The following is a 22848-nucleotide window of genomic DNA, read 5'->3' as shown; positions in this document are numbered from 1 at the left end:
GTGTCCGTTGGAAAGATGATCTTGCCAACGAAATTTTGTATCCCTCCCACTCCCCACTCCTAGACCTACCACTCTTCTAAATCAAAAATGTAATTCTCTTTTCTTCCCAGCTACATTGTAACCTTTTTACCCCTCCGACCTCCCTCTCTGACCAACCCCCCCCTCCTATGATCAGAAGGTATATATAGCCAGCGTGCTTCTATGAGGACCACCTGATGATGACGTTCAACGTCGAAACCTGGGTCGTGTGTTTTTTAAATAAAGTGTGTGGAATTACAAAGTCAATTATTTCATTACATTTCAATATGTAATTGTATACTTAACTTCATTAAATTTTAATCATTATCATATAATAAATTTGAAACCATATCAGCAATCCCTTTGTAAAATTCGTCCTTCACCAGTCATCTGTGTTTTCCTGGCTATTTGATTGGTTTATCTTTCAGAGGAAAATACCTTCTGCTATTCCTTACATCATAGCTCTGTGTTCTTGTGAAGCTATATTTTTTAACAGAAAGTGTACTTTCCATATCTAAAAAAGCATGAATTTAACACAAAGAATGAAAGAGATGTTTCTGTCAAACAAAAAAGCCAAGGTCATAAACTTGTTATAGGCTATCTATTTAAAAATTTAACGAAATAATACATGGAAACAGTGCTAAAATGGTGGTTTCAAGTTGAATTTTTCACAAAAGTAAAGTCAGAAATAAGTGGCAGACCTGTATACCGACATGCCAATAGCACATTTTGGAATATGAGGGTAATTTGATGTATTAGAAGGAAAAAATTTGTAATTATGGAAAATCATGGATTTCATTTGTTTCAAAGAAGGTACCCAGGATTAATGTCTCTAATTATCTTGTTCTCTTTCAAAGGGCAGATTTGTATCAAATATTTGGTACAAATTTGTCCCGGTCCCAAATGTGAACTGAATGATATGAAAATCAATGAGTTTCATATGATCCTGTTCACAAGTTTAAATTTTATCTTTCATTTTCTCAGTTCAAGGAGGTGAACAGAGCCCATAGCATCCTCTCTGACTTGACAAAGCGTAACATTTATGACAATTATGGGTCTCTTGGTTTGTACATAGCAGAGCAGTTTGGAGAAGAGAATGTAAATGCCTATTTCCTTGTTACTTCTGGATGGTGTAAGGTGAGTTACATTTCTTGGATGGGTATTTCAATCTAAACTAATTGGATAAACTCAAATTCTTCAGGCTTCATATTTTTGGAAGTTTTAAATATTCACCTTTAAACACAAGTACATTACTTATTTTTCATAGTTTTTTATTGGTATGTACTTGCAACATTTACCAAATTTATCTTCCAGGATATATTCTTCCCAATATTTCTTAAATTTGATTTTCTAATTATTTTTTGTGTGTTTAAATGGTAATTTGCACTTTAAAGGTAAACTTGTAATAAGAGTGGATCTGATTTATTTTGGGGTGGAGTGGCTTTATTTGCTGATAGGGGGGTGAGCACTCTGCTAAAATTACATATTTTCGTTTTGGCTACTCCAATTCAATTCTATTGCATTTTTTAGCAGAATAGAACTGTCCGATAAACTTTTCATGGTTCACCCCAAGCGGAAATTTCATTAGAATTTAATAATGCTCAAATTCTGTTATTTCATTTTATTCGTCCAATGGATGTATTCTTTCGACAGGAAGTAAATTTGGGAAATTGGAAATGGAAATCAGAAGCAAGAACTTCAATTTGACGTGTCTAATATTTTATCATTGGAGCTATAAAAAATGCCAAGTCATATTGCGAGTTTCCTATAGACTAGATTTGCATCACAGTGCTAAGTCCACTCCAAATAGGTAGAATTAGGCAACTAAACTTTCTACCTTTTGTTGACAGGCGCTTATCATTTTCTGTGGCATTATCACTGGCTGTTATTTCTGCTGCTGTTTCTGTTGCTGCTGCAACTTCTGCTGCGGAAAGTGCAAACCGCGGCCACCTGAAGAATCAGGAGATTACCATACCCTTCATGTGAGTGTTACTTATAAAGAGGACCTTAGCTCAGATATCATTATGAGGTAATAATAAATTATCTAGTGATAGCATGATATAGCACGAGCTAGGGAATGTTAATAGCATTTTCACCTAAAAGGATTTTTTTCCAATGCCATTTCACAAAATTAAATTAATAATGGTAAATATTGAGCTTTTATTGTATTTTGATTGCTCATTGAGATAATAATTCTTGTGGATGACTGCAATGATACATTTAATTCATATTATGCTCAGTTAATTCAAACTGTTGAGTGTTTTAATGACTTAACATTGATATTTCAGTTTTGTAGGGTTTGATAGCAATAGGATAATAGTAAAATGAAGCATTGCTAAATGGTATTTGGTTAGTAGCATAGTATATGTTTTTTACCCTTCAGCATCTGAAATTTAAGAAACTGTTGCTGATGTGTTGCTCTTGTTAAAAAAATATTGAAGTGTGTTCTTCCAATACCTGCTGATTGAGATCATATGAATGCATTGCATATAAATTGGGTATGTATGATGGAAAAATGTCTTGCATAATTTATTTCCCATGATAGATTGCTTGCAAGTTTAAGGCTTATCTAGTTCATTGTATATGCCTGAATATCCTCGTTAATAATTGAAAACTACAATAATTTTTGCTCAACTGGAAAAATATATGCTTTTTATATAGCATTATCCTGACTATTTGCTTACAAGTTCATTTCTAAGATACTTAAATTAGAAAATTTCAACCCAACGAAGTAAATTACCTAACAGTGATACTAAGTAGCCTTAATTTGTTGTGTAGTGAGGGTTACTTATATCTTTCATTATGATAATTTTGGATGGCATTTTGAATTAAGTAGCAGAAATTAAAAATAAATATATTTTAATCAGTGTGTCAGTCTCATAAAGTTTTCACTCTGTGGGGCAAAGTGATGTCGCATCTATGATGATTAGGAAAGGTTTAAGTTTTGGAAAATTAAAGTGCCTTTTTATGCAATAAATTTGACAGTAGTGAACCTATTAATAAGTACTTATTATTTTCATGGTAATGAGCATATATGTGCACATATATGTTTATTTTCTTAGGCTATTTTGCCCTCTTAGCACTTCTAGGTATCCTTGATTATGCTAGAATGTTAAATACTTCTGTTTAGAAAAATAGCACACATCTTCCTAAAGACGAAATAACTAAAGCTGTTTGATTAATTGAATTATATCCCTAAATATTACCACATTAAAAGGGTTGAAAGGCTAGAACCAGTGAAGTAAACATGACGTATAGTGCATCCAAGGCTTGCATTATTCCCATTATTGTTAATATACTCGATTATGTCTTGTGAAAGTCCTTTGGGTTTACTTTGAGAACTCACTGTGATCGTGTGTCCTTGGAAATTATGAGTAGTATTGAAATAAAAGTCTGGCAAAGTTGGCTTATTCAAAAGTGCATGGCAGCCAACACTCCTCAATGCAGCCCATCCAAGTGCACAATATTCTAACCCAAGGATGTAATCTGTGCGTCTCCATTACAAAATAGCCATTCAAACCACTCCCAATGCCTGCCAGGTGTTGAATATCTACCAGATGATTATAAATCTGACATAAACCAGAGTTAATATCAGTCAAAAAAAAAACAGAATCTTGTGAAAGTGGAGAGCATTTTGCACAAAAAAGACTGCCATAAATAATACCAAAAGATGTGATATTGTGTAGATACCAACAATTATCTATGGCAAAAGAAAAATAGCACAATAAGGAGACAATTTCCTAGGTAAAACGTTCTCTTCATTATTCCAGAATCTCCTCAAATGATCATACTACAACTATTTTAATATTTCTTATTGGGCAATGGTTAATATCTCTTGTCGCTAAAGACCATAGTGAAAAAACAAGTAAACCCTGTAAAACATGACATTATTTGCAATTTTGAAGTTTCGCTTGATTTTTCTATAGCCATACTACAGCTATTTCAATATTTCACATTGGGCAATTATTAATATCCAACTTGCTAAAGACTTAAGTGAAAAAACAAGGAAACCACATAAAATATGACATCATTTGCTATTGGTTTGTCTTCAAATCTCTTCAAAAAACCCATAAAATGTTGAATTTAAACTAATGGTTTGGTCAAATCTTCCCCAAAAACAAAAACAAACCCACAATTGTGTTGAAGAGGAAAGATCTAGAATGTTGACCTCGGCAATGCCAATCTCACACCACCAACGCCCTCCTGTACACCCCTCTGGGAGCTATTGAAGGGGTGGTCTTAATGCAAGTGAAATTAATACAGGATGGAAACCTTGGAAAGTTGTCCAGTGAATGAAGTATCCAGTCAAACGGGTCCAACTAAACAACCTGTAGTATACTGATGTACATACTGCGTGATATGAATTATGAAGATAAAAAACTTTGAGTTAAAGAGTTAGTGAGGGTGGTCTTTTCTCTCAAGATGGCATGAATACCAGGTTGAGAAAATTTTGAAGTGAAGGGGTTGCAGTCAGACAATAGATTATATTGTTAAGTTGGGTTATCCTCTGTCTTAAATTACGAACGAATTTTATTGGACGTTACCTAGTGACAACTCACCTGATTTCTTACTTCTTAACGTATTAACTCATTATCACACATGTCAAATTGCATCAATTTGGAGAATGTTAAATGGCAGTTAGGTGTGGCTGAGATTTCCATTCTGTCAATAAGTGTAGAAAATCTTCTTTATCTAGGTTTAAGAGGTGAGGAGGAAGACATTATTCCTCCTATCACACCAACAAAAGAAGTAGAGCTCGCAATGAGAGAGATCTTGGAGAAGTCAGGAGGCGTAGGCATTAGATGAAAGTTGGCAAGGGTCAAGTTAATGTAAAGTTTAAAAATTGTTCCTTCCTCATTGTTCCTTCTGGTTCACATGAAAGTGTTTGGAAATTTTTCATAGAACTATGATGATGCTCGTTGAAAAGCAATTTGTGATGAAGTATCTCACACTGCAATGGATACCTACCTGATGGATGATCTCTCCAGTTTCAAGGAGTATACATCATCCATTGACATCCGAATTGTAAACAAAAATATGAATTGTACCCCACTTGGAGTGTATCCTTTCTTGATTTGTTCACTCAAATTCTTTCATCATTCACAAAATTGATCCAGTATCATGTAAATCATTATATGCTAGGTGCATCCTAAATATTTTAGCTTTTCCTGAGCAAATGAAAAAGAAAACATTCATGGTCTTAAGTCTAAAACTTCCACTGCAGGTGGTTTAAATAGTATCATTGAATATGTTAGTGACAGTTGCATAATGAACAAGGCTTAAAGGAAAGAGGCACATGGAGTACAAGCCTATGAATATAGTATATGTTTACATGCATATAATGAACCTCATTTTGTGGGTGACTCTCTGAGCCGATGTTTGCACATTGTGAAAATGAGAAATGGTACTCATCAAGTATCAGTCTGATTTATTATTTCCCCATGCAAAGGAATGATACTCAAAAGAAGAATGTTCTCTTGGACGAAAAACTAGGTAATCAGAGCAGGCTAGTTAGACTAGTGCAGGCTGGCTAGGCAGAGTTTCATATTATCAAGTCATATTTTATAAAAACTTAAATATTGCGCATGGGTTTCATTACTAATTGAGTCTGTCAGAAAGGATAGTTATATAAATTATTAGACTAATCAGATGGTAGGGGGAATAGGGCCATTTTTTCACGAGTCATTTTATACGCAGAGTTAGAGGGATTGGAAATTTTCGAGATTATTATCGAGAGGCTCGCATTATGTGACACCTATGATTTTTATTTGGTTAAAGACGGTCAGAAAGGAAGCTGTTGGTGCAGAAGTGACAGCTTTGGGGGATTTAGGAACTGCCGCCCATTAGGGCAATTCTTTATAGATGGTTAAGGGAGGCCATGATGAATTTGAAATTTATAGCATAGGATAAATAGGAAGGTCATGATTTCCTCCTCTTTTGCATGGCTCTGTTTTTTTTCCTTGGACTGATATTCAACAAGAATTTTGCTTTTATTTTGGATTTATTAGTGTCTGACGTACGTGCCCTTGACAAGCATAGGGAGGGGTCAGGAACGTAAAATTGCAATGTTGTTGAGGCATGAGGATTGCATCCTTGATGAATTCTATGCATATATGTGGGTTGCATTATAGGGGGTGTCAGCTGTCATGCATGATTAATGAATTTTGCTTAAATTAACTCTTTGAGTGCCAAGTTTATTTCCTTAATTGTGTGCAAAATTTGCCTGACTATTTTATTAAAAAAATGCATAATTTAGGAAATGTTTCGAAAACATTATGAATAATAGTTTTTAAGAGTTAGTAAAGCTTTTCGATTAAGTCCAAAAAAAAGAGAATGAAGCTATAAAATAAGAGTTGTTCACTTTTTATTTACATGTACAGTCAATGAAAAAAGATAAAAATAGAGTGACTCTGGCATTTTTGAGAAAGTAATTGACATCGCTTGCACTACTTTAGCACTTAAAGGGTTAACTGTGCCAAAACAGCATTCCAATACTTCTTTTTTTGCATCTAATGGGTTTTGAGTGCCCCTGTCATTTTTTCCTGAATTTAAATAAAGTAAACAAATGACTATTTATTGTATCAACTCCCATAATTTTATCTACTGGTGTAATTTACACTGTTGTTAAAAATATGTTTTAGTCTAGTCATGTATTTCAGCTTACCTGTTGATGTTGTTTACTGTCTCCAGTCTCATTACTGTGCATGACATAGGATTCTTGAGTGAATCACAAGACTCCCCTCATGTTAGGGAGTACATTTAATTTGTGCCACCCGAACCACCACTTATAGAAGTGTTTTATATTCTTTCAAAAAATAGTAAAGTGTGGATACTTGTTTGATGAAGTCAAGCAAGTGATGAGTAACCCCATAGTCATAAAAATACCACTTTAAGAGAGAGTTTAATCAGCTGTCTGCAAGAGAAAAGAAGTAGTCTGAGAAGAGTAGGATTGCTGCTTGTACTTATTATTCTACCCTATTATAAGTCAGGTATTCTTGAGTCCACACCTTGAGCAGGGTTGTAAGCTGAGGAGAGGGTTTCAGAAACTGGACTAACAGAAAAGAATATAGCTTATGTTAAGTTCGATCCACAAGAAAAATTGTCCATTTTTCGTCAACCAGTCTTGATGTTCAATTCTCTTAATTTTTACTTGCCCTTCAGAAAATACTCAATTTTTAGCTGATTTGCCAACTTGGCAAATGGCTGATGGTCAATCTTCCAGTAACAGAGCTTCTGCGAAGTCTTTTCTGTACTTCATAAGCAGTTTTATCCTAAAACAAGTTGTGGTTATAGGTTTGGAAGAAAGGGTGTCTTTTCGTAAATGTGCTTGGGGGGGAAGAGAAATTTTTGTAGAACCAGCATGAAAAATGCCATATCATGAGCCATGTCAAGAATTGTTATTAGTGTAATTCATAGCTTTGAGTTTCATTCTTATTAATGTGTTATTTGCCCCTCTTTACTGCTGCATTATGAATCCATTCCAACTTACTGAACATTGAGCTGTAATTTTCAAAGATCTCAAGTTGGAATCGGTAACCTATGGCTCTTGGGCCAGAGTTGGCTCGAAATGGATTTATATTCTGGCCTGCAGGGTTTTAATGATGCCACTTGAATTTATTTTCCAATTATGCTTTATTTTACCCGTAAAAGGGTAACAACTGAAGTAAGGACAAATAATGGTTTTCAACCTTAGTTAATTGATGGAACCTAAAAATTTAGAATGATGATGTAGCATCATCGTATAGCAGCCATTTTTTCTGTATTGAATTATTAGGAACATTAATTTTAATTGGTAGTGCAGATTAAAATTGCTATTACAGCGTATTCCTGGGGCGGGTGGTGGGAAAAAATTGAGTTAATTATAATTTTTCTAGCTATTCGGAAAAGAGAGGGAGAGTTAAAATGTGTGAAGTTAAATAAAATAGTAGTTCAGCTGCTGAAAAATTATAATCAATGTAAGAATAACATAAGTTGAAGTTGCTTAAATACCAGCAGTATGTGAATCTTGTGGGGGCTGAGTAAATGTTGCAATTCAGGGGTGAAGATTTTCACTGGATTCAAGAACACACGGTAATGATATAATCTGAAATGCTGAATATTTTGTCTATTAACCATTTTCACCAAGATAGAAAATTAGGTTCTGCAATCCTTAATTCAGATGTTCACCCATACAATGCACTTCAAAATTTGGCAAATTTGAAATTTCAACTTAAGGAAAACAATCATAGCTGTCAACTCCATACAATACCTCTTGCAAATCAATGGGTAAAGATAACACAGTGGGTCTCTCAGGGTTCCTACAAATTTGGATAAAGCCAGGCATATTTTTCAAAGTTGCAAGTCTATTTAAAAGCTCTTTAGATTATCCTTGCAACTTTCAATGGAAATAGAATTATTACACTACTTATAATAAGTTTTGCTTTCACATAATGTAATTTGGAAATTCTCGTGGAATAGTTAAGGTTGAGTTGAGAACTACTGGTAACCTGAATTAGCTTAGGGAAATGATTCTTTGAAAGCTGGGGGAATGCTTCATTAGTCCTCTACCAACTTAAAAGTTGGGGAAATTCATCAAAATGTCAGGAAATGTTCAAACTCTTGAAGTAAAAACACATTAAAAATATGTAATTGATGTAATTTTTCCAAAGCCCTTGAAAGATTAAAATCATTTCATAGAAATAAATAAGAATATAGCCGATCAATTTATAGCATAAGAGTGTTGATGTATTCTACTCATATCATTAAACTGTGGTGTTTTATGTACTAGTAATTGCAGTATTTTGGAGTACCAATTAAAACTTGCTATTGATAATCATACAAATATTGATATGGAAAAATTAATTTTATGAAAAGGGAATTTACAAATCCAGTAGTGCTGCCACAGAAAGTCAGTATTAACTTCAGTAAATTTTTATGGCTGTAGATTTTTATCCCCAGGTTTATTGTTATGTATATGATATACATCTCTGGCTCTCAAATAATTATTGTAGCATATGTTTGATAAGTTAGGCCTTGCAAATAGTTAGTTTGTATTGAATCAATAACTGGTAATTTGATAGAATATATTCAGTAAACCAAATGACTGAGAAGGTTTAGTTAAAGGATTATAAATTTTATGAATTGGAGTTTTTTTTTAAATGTGCATACATTTTCATGTTGTATTATACCTGTGTATTTCCAAAGAAATGCTTTCCATGTATGTGCATGTTCATGTCAAATCAAAAAGTGGGCTTACCCTGCAAATCACCTTTCTTATTTTTTTTCACATCCTAATCTTTCATGAGAAAATAACCCAGAAATAAAATGTGTATATGAATATTCATTAAACATATAGTAAATCATTGCAAGCCTTCTTATTTTTCTGAGTAAGTTATCATTTGCATCTCTTGTCACTCGTGGATGTTAACTTGTTCGATCTCGTGCTTACATGCAGGCTGTAAATCTCTTCATTTGGAGGCTTTATATTCTTGGTTGCTCAACCCATAATTATGAGTGTGACTAGGAAGTTGTAGCTTTAGAGAGGCTATAGCATTATTCACGCATTGTTTTTGGTGCACATCTTTGCTGTTTGCACACTTGTGAGTTTGTCAATTTTAGATTTAGGGCTCTGTTTCATCATTCCGGATGGGTGAGGTTTTGTGCCCTGTGGTATTGGTCCCAAAGGTGAGTTGAGCAGCATGGTTGGACCAGTCCCTAGAGGCGTTCTGGAAGGTGCGTGGGTTGATTTTGTCTAGCATTCGTTCTCTTTCTCTCTACCCTTCTCTATTTAATCTTTTAAATGAATAGTTCATTCAATCTTGGCAGCAGAGGGTGAATAAGGTATGTCGTTGTGTTTATTTCCACTGGCATGTTCCCCTAAACTTCATCACTTCAATATGATTTCCTCCTAAAGGTGTTCTGATATCTCAAAAAAGGTCACATCATTAAAGTTTCCCTAACACATTCTTTACCATAATCGCAGTGTCATTCAGTTTAATTGTTATGAACACTTGATAATAGTTGGTATGACTCCACTCTCTTCGACAGTTTTTAGAGAAATATATCCCTAACATGATTAAAATCAGCATTTTTTCATTTTATGTTATCCATGGCATAAAATTTTTTTAGAAGCATTAATCAAGTGATATTAGTTTTTACCATTCGAAGAATAACTCGCTTTAAGAGACTTTCATCCACACAGCGAGATGATAATTTATCAGATATTAGAGATATCTCTTTCACATTTCATTGTTTTATGTAGTGTTTATGTATGTAAAGTAATATTCAATGATCATTGCTATCATAACGGTTGCTCATTCAATATGGATGCGATATTATTTTTAAATTTGGTTAACGTTAAATATGGAAAACCTGAAATTCTCAACTTTGAATAGTCCTCTTAAAATACTAAAACTGTATAAATTTACAGTAGCGTTCAATATCACATTTGGTGTTATCATGGTAAGAATTTGCAGCATGTTTTCACAGTTGCTTGTATTATATTGTTGGCATTTTTTGTACTGCTTTTAAAAATCATATTTGGTCCATACTCACCTGCAACTACTAAAAAAAAAGGTCAATCTTCCTGTAAATAATGTCACAATTTCAAGCTGGGGTTTTTGTTTGCATGTCATTTTGGGTGTTCCTTTGATTTTTTTGTGATATGGGCATTTAAGGTCACCGATGTGGATAAACTGTCAAAGCAAAGTGAACTTCTCCAGGCATAATAATAACTAACTAGTATGATTACTTCCAATAGTTTCATTAACTGAGTGAATGATAAATGCAACCTAGTTGGAACTAAATCATCTTTTGATACAAGTTGCAACTTTAAAATCACCTGTGAATTGTAAGAGGCAGTGGGAATTGTATCTTCCTGTTGAGGAAATGGATTGTGGCCTGCGCACATTGAATGTGAAGCCTTTCTCTAGTAATAATCTAAATGAGTTCTTAAATTGAAACTCCATGAAAATGTAGCATGTTGAAAATAAAAGTTCTCTACATGCATTTTTGATCAAGGTTTACTCTAGTACTTATTAATTGACTATGGAATCGTCCATAATGGGTACATAATTAATTGTCCTTTTCAGATTGTTTTACCCATTTACTGTTGGTACACCCAGTGATTTGTGCAAAGAATGATAACACCTTTTTGCAGGATAGTAAATGTTCATGTAAAAGCAATAGTGTTGATGTCCTTGGGTAGGTGTTCATTCATTAGTCCTTCATAAATCTGCAGGGCAGAGGAAATTAGCAAAACTTCTCTTGCCTTATTTCAAAAAGTAAAAAATTGACTACTTATTTAGTCTTCTCTCCATTTGTTGGTACACCACTAAAATTGTCTCTATGCAGTGAACTTATGATTTTCTAGTCTGACCAAGAAGAAAATATGCATACATGCATAATTGGAAAGCTCAAATAATCCAAATTGCTGCTTCATTTTCTTGAAATTACATCTATGTATAGAGAAAGTCAACAATTTTATATCTCTTTTCTATGGAGTCCATTACATTATACTGTTTCATATGCTAATAAGACTTTCTCTTTACCATGCAATCGATGCATTGATTGCATTATTCTATTTGTAGCACTACATTTCTGTACATTGGACGGTAACTTAAGCATATTTGAGCACCTTGGCAGGCCTGATAATTGATAATATCTCCTCTGCCAGGCCCTACAATTACAGGCATATTACAATGACAGAAGTCCTATATGGGAGTACTCCTTAACCATTAATAAATCATGTGTCATAATATCTATTGCAGTAGGCTGTAACTGCTGAATTTGCTAACTTATTTTTGCTACCATTCATACCATGCCCAACCCTATCCATTCTCTACCCTATCTTCTTGGTGGATTGACATTTAAGCTGGATGCCCCTCAAGCTTAAGATGAAAATTTGATCCCCACTCATACCGTCAAATTTTAGTCTGTGTTGTCTATGGTGGGCTGCGTAAGGTTCTTTTGATGATGTATGTGAAGATTATATATTTGGCCAAACACCACCATTTTTTTATTTTTTTAAATTAATACATTGATATATACAGCGATAACATTCTTGAATGCTTCTAAATGGGCGCATGACACTTGTACTGCCAAGAAACAGCCAACATATCTTAGCACTCAGGGCTCAATTCTCAGGCATTCTGCTGCCTTCACTCAGCAGACAGGAGTTTCTGTATCTCCAAGTCATGAACACTTATTTTAGCTGCTAAGTGATTAGCAATAGTTTGATGTGTGTCAGTAATGTTTGTGTATACCCCTAATTGTAAAATAGTGGTTTTTATAAATCAAATTCAAATTAGCTCGGGTAACTATCCAAGAGCGTCATAAAGTGTCAAACTTCCTCCCTGCAGTGCAAGTTACATGTTACTCATGACCTAGGTAATACACTTACTAAAATTATCAATTTGTGTTTCTGTTCTAATGAAATAATCACAAGTGTACGTTTAAAAACATCTCATTCAATACATTCAATATAGTTTTACATTCCCATGCTAATAATTCTGTTATTTATAACCACAATAGACATTTTTTGTTACTTTGTACTAGTTTGGTTTCATTGGTTACAATTAATCTTTCCAGGTGTAACTTTGTAGAATTGTTCAATGATTATTAATCCACATAAAAAATGATGCTGCTGCCTGTTACTGCTGTTCTGCAGTGAAACCTGGGTGGCATTAGATGTTTATGTTCCATATGGATTTACGAAGTTTTATTTTGGAATTTACTAATTCCATCAAAATCATATTCCTTTCGAAGTTAGTCTGACTACCCCACAGATATTATGATAATTATCTTTCTGTCATCTCCTTTGATGCAAAGTAGTGTTTTTTAAACTCCCAACTTCATTTATTTGAATATTATTTAAAAATAAAGTAAATAAGTTGAGAGAGAGAGTAAGAGTGGTGAAAAATTAAGATTCAAGGTAATGGGATATGAAATTATATCAACCCTGATGGCCCTTTTGTTGAATATATTATTATGGAATAGAAACCATGTGTATTGTAATGTCATAACACTCGCAATCTCATGCAGAATAGCTACCTACATTTCATGGCACATCGGTAAGTGTCCCAGCATGTTATCTCCTGGCATTCTTGCCAACACACATTTTTCATTGTTAAAATGGTATCAATTTATGTTCACTTTATCTTGAATCTTCTATGTCTTGTTGAGGTATCTCATGCATTTTTGTCAGTTACATACAGGATTTTTTTTTACTGAGAAATTAAAACAAATACTTTTAAAAGTTGAATTTAAATTTGAAGTATACATAAAATTGTCTGAGGCGTCACTTTGTGGAAGCGATTCATATCGGAAAAGAAAGAAATACTTAGTTGTTCCACATATATTTTATTAACACGACCTAGGTTTCGACTTACAAAGTCATCATCAGGTAAAGAACAGAAGACACAGGGCTTTATATAGTGGATAGAGAGCTGGAGAGGGGAGGTGTTTGAGAAGAGGGAGGAGGGGAAAGAGAAAGGGAAATGGTGTGTAAGTTTGGGGGGAGGGGGAGAAGACGGTTGTGTATGGCGTCGGGGTGGGAGATTACGGTTGGGTACTGCTTCAGGGGGGGAGAGGGGCTGTGGAACAGAGGGAGGTCCAGGAGGGGGGAACGGGAGGAATAAGTTAGGTCATTAACTAGAATACCCTTAAGGTGACTATTCTTCGAAATTTCCAACCGTTCCAAGGCATCTAATCTTAAGCCTTTTTTCTCTACATGCAGAATTTTGGGGACAAAATCACTGGAGTGGTTGTTGTGTGCGAAAATTCCCGCAATGGAAAGGAGTGGAGTTTATCAATTGTGTTGTGAGTGCTCTGCCTTCTACATTGGGCAAACCGGGAGAAAATTCAGTGATCGTGTCAAGGAACATTACGCTTGTTTTAAAAACGGAAATATGTCATCCAATTTTGCCCAGCACCTTTTAGGAAACAACCACTCCAGTGATTTTGTCCCCAAAATTCTGCATGTAGAGAAAAAAGGCTTAAGATTAGATGCCTTGGAACGGTTGGAAATTTCGAAGAATAGTCACCTTAAGGGTATTCTAGTTAATGACCTAACTTATTCCTCCCGTTCCCCCCTCCTGGACCTCCCTCTGTTCCACAGCCCCTCTCCCCCCCTGAAGCAGTACCCAACCGTAATCTCCCACCCCGACGCCATACACAACCGTCTTCTCCCCCTCCCCCCAAACTTACACACCATTTCCCTTTCTCTTTCCCCTCCTCCCTCTTCTCAAACACCTCCCCTCTCCAGCTCTCTATCCACTATATAAAGCCCTGTGTCTTCTGTTCTTTACCTGATGATGACTTTGTAAGTCGAAACCTAGGTCGTGTTAATAAAATATATGTGGAACAACTAAGTATTTCTTTCTTTTCCGATTGAAGTATACATATTAAAGAGCTCCAATTTTCATAAGAGCTCAGACAACATTTCATGACTTTTTTTTTTAAGACTTGTGAACATTGTCTTTGCATAATCAATATTCTGTTTTAATTTGGAGCTTGTTATGGTAGATGCCATTGAAATAAGCGGTGATTGATTTCCTCCGAGAACCCAAGATCATGTTATGCTAAACATAATAAAAGAAAATCTATTCCTTTTACTCAACATACCTAAGTCAGGTGAGACATTCGAGGGCTAAGGTAGGTTTTATGCAAATTACTTGTAGCGGGCTGCTCAAAAACTAATAGGTTTGCAGAAATGGGAAAGAGTTACCTATTCTTTTTTTTTCATTTTCTCAAAGGCATTTTTTTCCAAGAACTTAGTCTGGTGTGTGTTTGGCTATGTTGTTATTTCCAGGTATACTTTCATGCAAAAATATAACCCTTTCAGAATTTATGGCAAACTTGATCATCCGCATAGGGACCATTATATGGTTCATGAAGTCTAGAAAAGGATCAATTTTGCTCTAGAATTTTCAGATCCTACAGTAATTGAAAGTATGACTGTATGAAAGATCGTCTGTCACAATTACTCTTATATGGAGCATCAGCTAGTTAATGTTTTCATCCACACAACAAGATCGCGTTTTTTTAGTATCTCTTGATTTAAATTTGTACACTTTCTTAAAAATTGTACATTCCTATTAAATTTTTACATTCTCGCGAACACATTGAGCCAAGGAAGTATAATTTTTGGTGGGAAATATGTTCAACCAAAATTTAAAATCAACTGCTACGTTAAAATTTGGAGTTTTGAAATCTTATTATAACACAGACAATTGCATATATTGCTTCCAAGTCCTCCATAAAATTAATTTTCAATTTTCCAAAAATTGTGTTAGGTATTTTACTGAGCTAGCCATCAATTTAAGCAGCATCCTGGGCACTCATTTTTCTTTAGATATCATTGATATGTCATTAGCATAATAATATAGAGTTGTACATATCAGCCAAAGCATTGACAATGATTCATCAAATATAAGTGAACTTGGATAGTTTATGCATTGAGCCAGAGCTAAGTCAAACAGTTCCTAGAAGTGTAAATGTTTTTCATGTTTTGTTTTTCACTTATGTTGGTGAAGGATCATCCAATTATATTTTGGATCAATCATATGACTTGTGCCACTAGTCTTTACCACTTGCATTTTTTTGCTAATAATTTCTTATTCATATACAGTTTGTAGCTATGAATCCACTTTCATTTGGTATTTCACTCTTTCCCTCTGTAATGGTGTTTTATTTATTAATATATTTTTATACTTTTGGACATTGCAGTATAAAAAAATCCTTTTGGGTAGTTTGCATTTTATGTTTTACAGTGATCAAAGTATTTATTTTTAGTTATGTCAGGCTTTGTTTATAAGTTAGCTCATTTAAAGTTTTACGACATAAGTTAAATCCAGCAAAAGTCTGCCATGGTTTGGAATAAGAAAAGGTGAAGACCTCTCGTAAACCAAGATATAATTTATAACAGCAAATGCATTTCCATTTTAAATGAGTTTGGTCTATGAAATTAGAACTGTCTTTTCATGAAAAATTTTCCTTTTCTGTAAGTATAATTAAAGAGAATGTTGCTTGTTACACCAAATATTCTTGCACTTTTGGGCATGATAATAAAACCATCTCTTATTACATAGATAAGAAAAGAATTATCATTGGGTATTACGTGAATATTTGTGACTCTTGGAAATGTTGCATAATCAGTTATTCTTCATATCCATAATAGAGTTGCTTTAGGTATTCCTATTCATAGTGTCATCATAATCACTTTTGGATAAGTTTGCCATTTTGAATTGTATTCTTTGTAATCCATAAACATGTTACAGTTATAATCTGTAATGTTTTAGTTTTGCTGAAAATTTAATTTTTCATGATTAGAAAGACCAATGATAAATTGTTATTCTTGCGGCCTCTTAAATGGATCAACATTAACAATGTTGAATGAATAATACCGCAGTTAATCATGAAATTTACATCTCCCATTATTTTAAAAAACAATGTTGCCTTTAATATTTATATAGCATTATCAAACTTGCAGAAAACGCTTTCTTAAATATTTGGGCTTAGGATTTTCTTTTAGGGCCCTATAAATATAAATGATTGACATTCATCTTGAGCATCAAGTACCTCTTTACTTAACTCCTTTTTCTTTGCTCTTGTAGAATATCTTGTTCGCTGTAGGGGCACCATTTGCGGTGATCAAATCCATGGTAGACGTTTGCTGCATTTTTCATCACATTGATATATAAAGGATAATCAATTGTAATCGATTTTGAGCATTGCTTTTCTCATTTGATGCCATTGACACCTCTCCTGCTCCACTCCGTGCTCACCTTGCTCCTTCCAAATCCCAGAACTCCTTTGCCAAATAGTCTGTTTGCCTGACAGCAGGTGCTTGTGGCTCCAAAACAATGTTGCATATTTTATTGTTCTGGCATCGATTATTACCATACCTCCTCCTCAATCTTCCCATCATGCTCTCTGGTTGTAGAGGAACGCGAGGCAGGGTGAGCCAGGAGTAATCACTGAACAACCACATGGGACCGAACAGCAAAACAAGGTGCGTAAGATCATTCTAGTCACTACCATTATTTATCCTTTCATGTGGTTGAGCATCATGTCTTTTCTTGTCTTGGTAATTTAACCACCCTGCCTGCTCCTTAGCTGTTAGCCATGTTGTGTGCAATCATTTGCTCCAAATACAATTGGGAAATATACGGGCATGAAATTAATCCACATTCATTTGTACCATTTAGGAGTGAGTTCATGTTACTCCAGTTGTGAGTTCAGTTTATCATGATGTGAGTTCAGTTTATCATGATGACTGTATTCTCTTTTTATAAATCACTTAAAAATGATATTGAATATTTTTAAATTTTGTTCATGCATGGTGAATCTTGAAATTCATAGCTTAATTAGTGCTCTTTTCAGCTACTCATAAGTATTAATAGTTCCATGTTGACTAGAGCTAATGTCTCTTCATAAGTGAAATTTTGTTGTATTTTTAAAATGACATTTCAAGCAGTTCGCTCATATGCCTTTAGATGCGCTCAATACTTTGGCATTTGAGTTGATTATAGTTTTTTCATAATTGGACTGTTGTGATCTATTTGTTATTACAAGTATTCAATATGCAAGACTTATTGAATAATTTTATTATGTATTTTTTCAAGCATATTTTTTGCAGTTAGAGCCCCTACTCTCCTGTATACATTTAGTTATTGCTTCGATTTGTGCAGAACACACATTTTTCAAGCCATAAGTTAAGAATCGTAGGTTAAGGTTCATAATTGAAAATGGCTTCAAAAGGGTAAACGTATCCTTCATTACATAATTGTGCTTTCATACATTAACCCTTTTAGCGCGCATCAGCTAGATTTGCTCTTCACGTCATTCATTGCCTCTAACCTGTATTAAAGAACTTAAATTTTTCAGATAGGTATTTGGGCAGTTTATATTTTACTTGTCCAATTTTATTGTCACTAAACCCATTATATGATGTACATGGTGTCTCCATTGATTAAATTACAGTAACAAATTTACAACATTTTGTGTAAATCATGAAAAAAGTATTGATATTAATTGATAGGTCTTTGAAATAGCCTGTATGCAAATATTGTGGTGATTGTATCAAATTGAAATTGTTATCATTATTGATTATATTCTGTGAATCCCTACTTTCTTCCAACAAAATGCTCGTGGCTATTTTAGCTAAAAGTTACAAAAGAATTTTAATCATGTGGAAAAGGATACTTTAGTGAGCGCAATGCGGTCATGAATACAATAGGCATTTATTCTTACTTCACTCTTATCATCCGTCATCATGGATAACTTTCAAAATTTTTATTTGGGATGCTGAAATGTATTTTGTGGTGCTTATTTTTGAAGTTATAATTACTAGTGAGCATAGATTTATTGTTGCAAAGAATTCATTAGCATCTTTCCCATTGATTATGGTGACAAAGGAGTTCTTCGGCTGGAGGGTAATATTCTTGTATTCGTGAAAGCAATGCTTATTTAAGATTTCACTACAATTCTCTTCAACTCTGGTTCTTAATTTGTTAAAGAATATTTATGCATGTATTATCAATGCATAAATAGTTAAGTGTCAGTCCAGCTCTTGTTTTCAACTACCATATTTGATGCTATATGAGACAAACCTTTTGCTCCAAAATCACTTTAAAAAATCTCCGGTCTTATATGTAAAGGTTAGAACTCCAGGGGCAACATTCAATACTGAATGTTATTTTCTAACCAGATGGTAGGTAATATTGAATTTGACTCCATTATGTTTAGATCATCATTCATAGTTACTTGTATATAATATTTATTATTCAATTGAAGAATGTTGTAGTTGGGATTGTTATTATTAAGATCATTTTTATCATTGATGTGACTGTCATGTTGCTGGCTTCTGCAATGTCGTAGAGGTGTGAGTCCGATATCGAATGATGATATTTTATCAAAAATAAGCAGTGTGGAACTAATAACCTAAATTGGTGGGGTGTCAAGCTTTTGTTCAGATTACTAAAATTTTTTTGCGTGTGCCATGCTAAAATGAGGGTTCATTTAAATGGCATCAAATATAGTAGATGCTAATCAAAAATTATACCAATTTATTGTATTTTCCCTTTCGTTGCTCTTTTGAATAGTGTATGTAGTAGTTGACATTCACCGCTTTCATTATACTAAAGCAATTATGTACAGATTGATTAATAGTGGTTTGTGCAGTATGAATCTCACCATCCCTAAATTTAAACCGATTATGCCTTTGTAGGAGTTATCATAAAAACTTAATTTTTATTTTGTATTATTGACAGTAGACAGAGCATGTCAGAAAATGGAGGACTCTTCGTCCTCTTGATGGTGAGCCAGAAGTTCACAGCACTATACATATAATACAAAATGTTACGAATACAATTATTTGAATTATGGTGTTCATATTTAATTCACTCTAGCCTACGGGTTTGGTTTCGGTGGTAGTTGATCTTCCACAAAGTAATAGTTGAGAATGAGCCTTTAAAATTGTTTTTTTCCAACTCCCTGGCACCTAAATGTGTTACCCATTTTGTATGAGTTAGCTGATATCCTATTATTCACAGTATTGCATTTGGTGATGAAAGACTTTGGTAACACCCTCCTTTCTCAATTCTTATTGCTGTCTCTGATAAGAATGAGCTTATTAGTGTAGTTTTTTGCTGTGATCTATGCATGCATTAAAGTTGATTTTAAACCCGTATTGTCTCCTCATAGTTCTTGCCTAAGCACTCTTTGAGCTACTTATCAGTCTGTAGTAATGTTTTCCCTTAAGTGATGCAGGCATTAAAAAATGGAATACATAACGTAGGTAATATATACCATGTGTGATTTCTTTGAAGAACTGTCTCAATGTAATTAACCATCTAAGAGCCCTGTTTTTGTAACAGGTAAGGTTAAGCATGTTGAAAAAATGCGGTTTACATTTTCTGTTTCTGCTAGGTTCTGATAATTTTTGTTTTTGAGCATGTGATAGGTGGTATAAGTTCGATTTGATAGAAGTAGATTGATGATAGCCATGCATAATTCATTCCATTACCATGGTCAACTTTTGAATTACATAACATACCACTAATATAAAATATTTTCTGCAAATAGCTCAGGGCACATAATTCTGTTCTTCAGATATTCTGGGCATATTTTTGTTTTACTGTCACTGGCCATCTACGGACCATGTGTGTTTACTTTTATTGATTTATGAGCTGAAAATGAAGATATTTTACATAATTTTATGTGAGATTGTTATACACAATTGAGATGATTGCCCATGGCTACTTGGTCTACTTGTCTCACGCGTGTTATTTTTAGACTCTATGGAATATTTAAATAATCTTTTTATTATTATATGGGTTTACTACTAAATTTTCATTATATTTCCACGACATAATCCCAGAAACATACACACTTTCTTCTCAGCTTAGAGCTGAAGAAAATGGTAAGTTTGTGATAATGTTTGGTGGCAGAAATAATGAAACTGAAATACTTCTTCCTCAACTTTCTCTTCTTTCCTCAACATAATGTATTTTATTACTTAAGGATTTGGTACACTTGCTTCCAGTCTCCTAGCACTTTTTTATTTCTGGTACCTGTACTCAGTTTTCATTTTATTTATTTTTATTATACAAATTTACTGGTGCAAGATTGAGTTTTTATTGACCCTTCTTCGAGCTAACTCTTGTACGGTATAATAAAGACAATCCAAGCATCCATGAGATAGGTGAAGGAAAGCCCGCCTAGGCGGGACTTGAACCTGTGACCTCTGGATCGGCAGGCAAGGATGTTATCCTGCCAGGGGTGCAATTTTAAGGCCAAATAATATATTTTTGTGTGTTTCCACATGTTCTTCAAGATAATAACATTGTTGTTAATGTCATATTAATGTTAATGAAATTGAAAATCACCAAAAAAAATGCTTATTGATTATTATGAAGCACCCCCAAGTAGATTTAGTTTTCATTGCAATTCGTCTGCCACAAAATTTTCTTTCAAGCTATGGCAGTTATGCTTGAGTGAAAGTATTTGAGTTCACCCCTGTGTTTATTTTTCATAAAATCTCATGGTAAAATACTGCAAGGTTTTTGCCTGCTAGTATCGCCCACCTAAAGGAACCATATCTTAAATGATTTTGCAATAATACTGAAAATAATTAAAGTAATAATAAACAATAATGATGGCAATGGCTAAATCAAGCACAGAGATGGGGAGTGCATAGTGTATTTGTTAGTTGATTGTGATTATCTCTTCTCTCCATTATTATATGAGTTTAGCTTAATGATTTCCCCTTCTTGATTTTCAGTTCTGCATGAAATATCTTAGTATGGTGGCGGCGTTTCATAAAAGTGGTTAATGTTTAATTTTATCCTCCTATTTAATGTGCTAAAATATGTTTGCAGTGAGTAAAATTAACACTTGTTTAAACTTAAGTTTGGTGCTAATGCATTGGTGTGGGTTCTCCCTCCGATTATCACCTTGCACACCCTTTCAGGAATTTTCAGTGGGTGCTTTTTTTTATTTCCTATACCCATGAAACACCTTCCTTTTCCTCATACATTTCCACCTGATGCTTGCAACCCCTGTCACCTAATTTTTTGGTGGTCACAGGGTATTTTTGTAGGTGTAGATGAAGGCTGGAAATCCACTGGAACAATCCAATGTGAAGTTGATCAGACTCAAGTTATACTTTGATTTTTCTCAGTTTATCACATAATTTTCTCTTATCTATGGCATTGTATTTTCTGCGTTCAGCATTGTTGTATTTCTCAGACTATTGCTGCAAGGAATGCCAATAGTCTCTGTAAGCTATCTGAATTTCCAGTTTCAAACAACCTTCAGTTCCGTTAAGTCCCTGGTTCCGGAGCTGTGCCAGGGGCTGTTGACTGTTACCTTGGATTTCCTCAGTGGTCATTTCTAGGCACTTGCCCAGAGGCCAACCCAGAAAAATCATGCCAAATTATCAAAATTTGGATAACCCCCAAGGCCCTGTGCACATCTCTAACACTATATTATTTACACTTATTTTTTGTTTCAGTGTAGTTATTAAAATAATTTTTATATCATAAGTGTTAAGAATTACAACTTGGAGGGGCTTCTCAAATTAATAAGGCTTATGAAAATTCTTGCAACTTATCCGGAAATTGACCATTAACCCTCTTAGTGCAGCGGGGCGATATATCGGCTCTTGCGTAGGCTATTGTTTAAATCGCTGTAACTAATGGTTTTTGTGCTATCGATAGGGTGAATTCCATACAATTATATTACACATTTTTTAATTTTTTATTGGCAATTTTAAATGCTTTTCAAGTCCAAATTTGACTCAGTGAGATCAGCCTTTTCAACAAAATCAAACTATGCAGAGGCTGACAAAAAAATTTGCAATTCACTGGTTTTTCTTTATTTATTTATAATTTTTTCTACATGTCTTTTTGATTCTTTCTTATATTTGAATATGGTAGTTTTATTGAAAAATGTTTTAAAAAAATGTTAGTATTGTGTCTAAAAATCGAAATATTATTGCTAAACAAATATTCTTCAAATTTATAATGCTGGAATAATTACATTTATTTTTCAGATGATGTAAATGTATAACATCATTATTAACTACAATATTTTATTTTAAAATAAAAAAACTGCATATGGATATCTAAAGGAATAACTTCATAATGTTTTTTTTCCTAAGGTGATACATTTTCTTAAATTACCCTTCGCACTTCTCACTAGTACCCCTGGAATCCCCACCGCACAAAGAGGGTTAACAAGATAATAATTTAAAAAAATGTATTCTCACACAATTTTGCCATCACCTTCATTCACTTTCTGTTTATACTAGTGTTGCCATTCATGGATAAATATTTTCATATATTGTGT

At 34.0% G+C, this 22848-nt stretch overlaps 1 protein-coding gene across 2 annotated transcripts in view; it reads left to right on the top strand.

The window, feature by feature from the left end:
* Positions 1-22848, top strand: part of Csp (Cysteine string protein) — a 39413-nt gene that overhangs the window by 6367 nt on the left and 10198 nt on the right. Inside the window, exons 3-5 of one of the 2 annotated variants that reach the window (XM_071594149.1) lie at positions 1003-1155; positions 1869-2000; positions 16940-17008. In XM_071594149.1, coding sequence (XP_071450250.1) covers positions 1003-1155; positions 1869-2000; positions 16940-17008 — 354 coding nt within the window. The remainder of the gene's footprint in view (positions 1-1002; positions 1156-1868; positions 2001-16939; positions 17009-22848) is intronic. The other variant, XM_071594150.1, reaches the window with a different exon arrangement.

The sequence above is a fragment of the Hetaerina americana genome, unplaced genomic scaffold, assembly GCF_022747635.1.
Source record: "Hetaerina americana unplaced genomic scaffold, ioHetAmer1.1.p SCAF_6, whole genome shotgun sequence".
NCBI classification, from domain to species: domain Eukaryota; kingdom Metazoa; phylum Arthropoda; class Insecta; order Odonata; family Calopterygidae; genus Hetaerina; species Hetaerina americana.
This window is presented reverse-complemented; position numbering and strand designations above follow the sequence as displayed.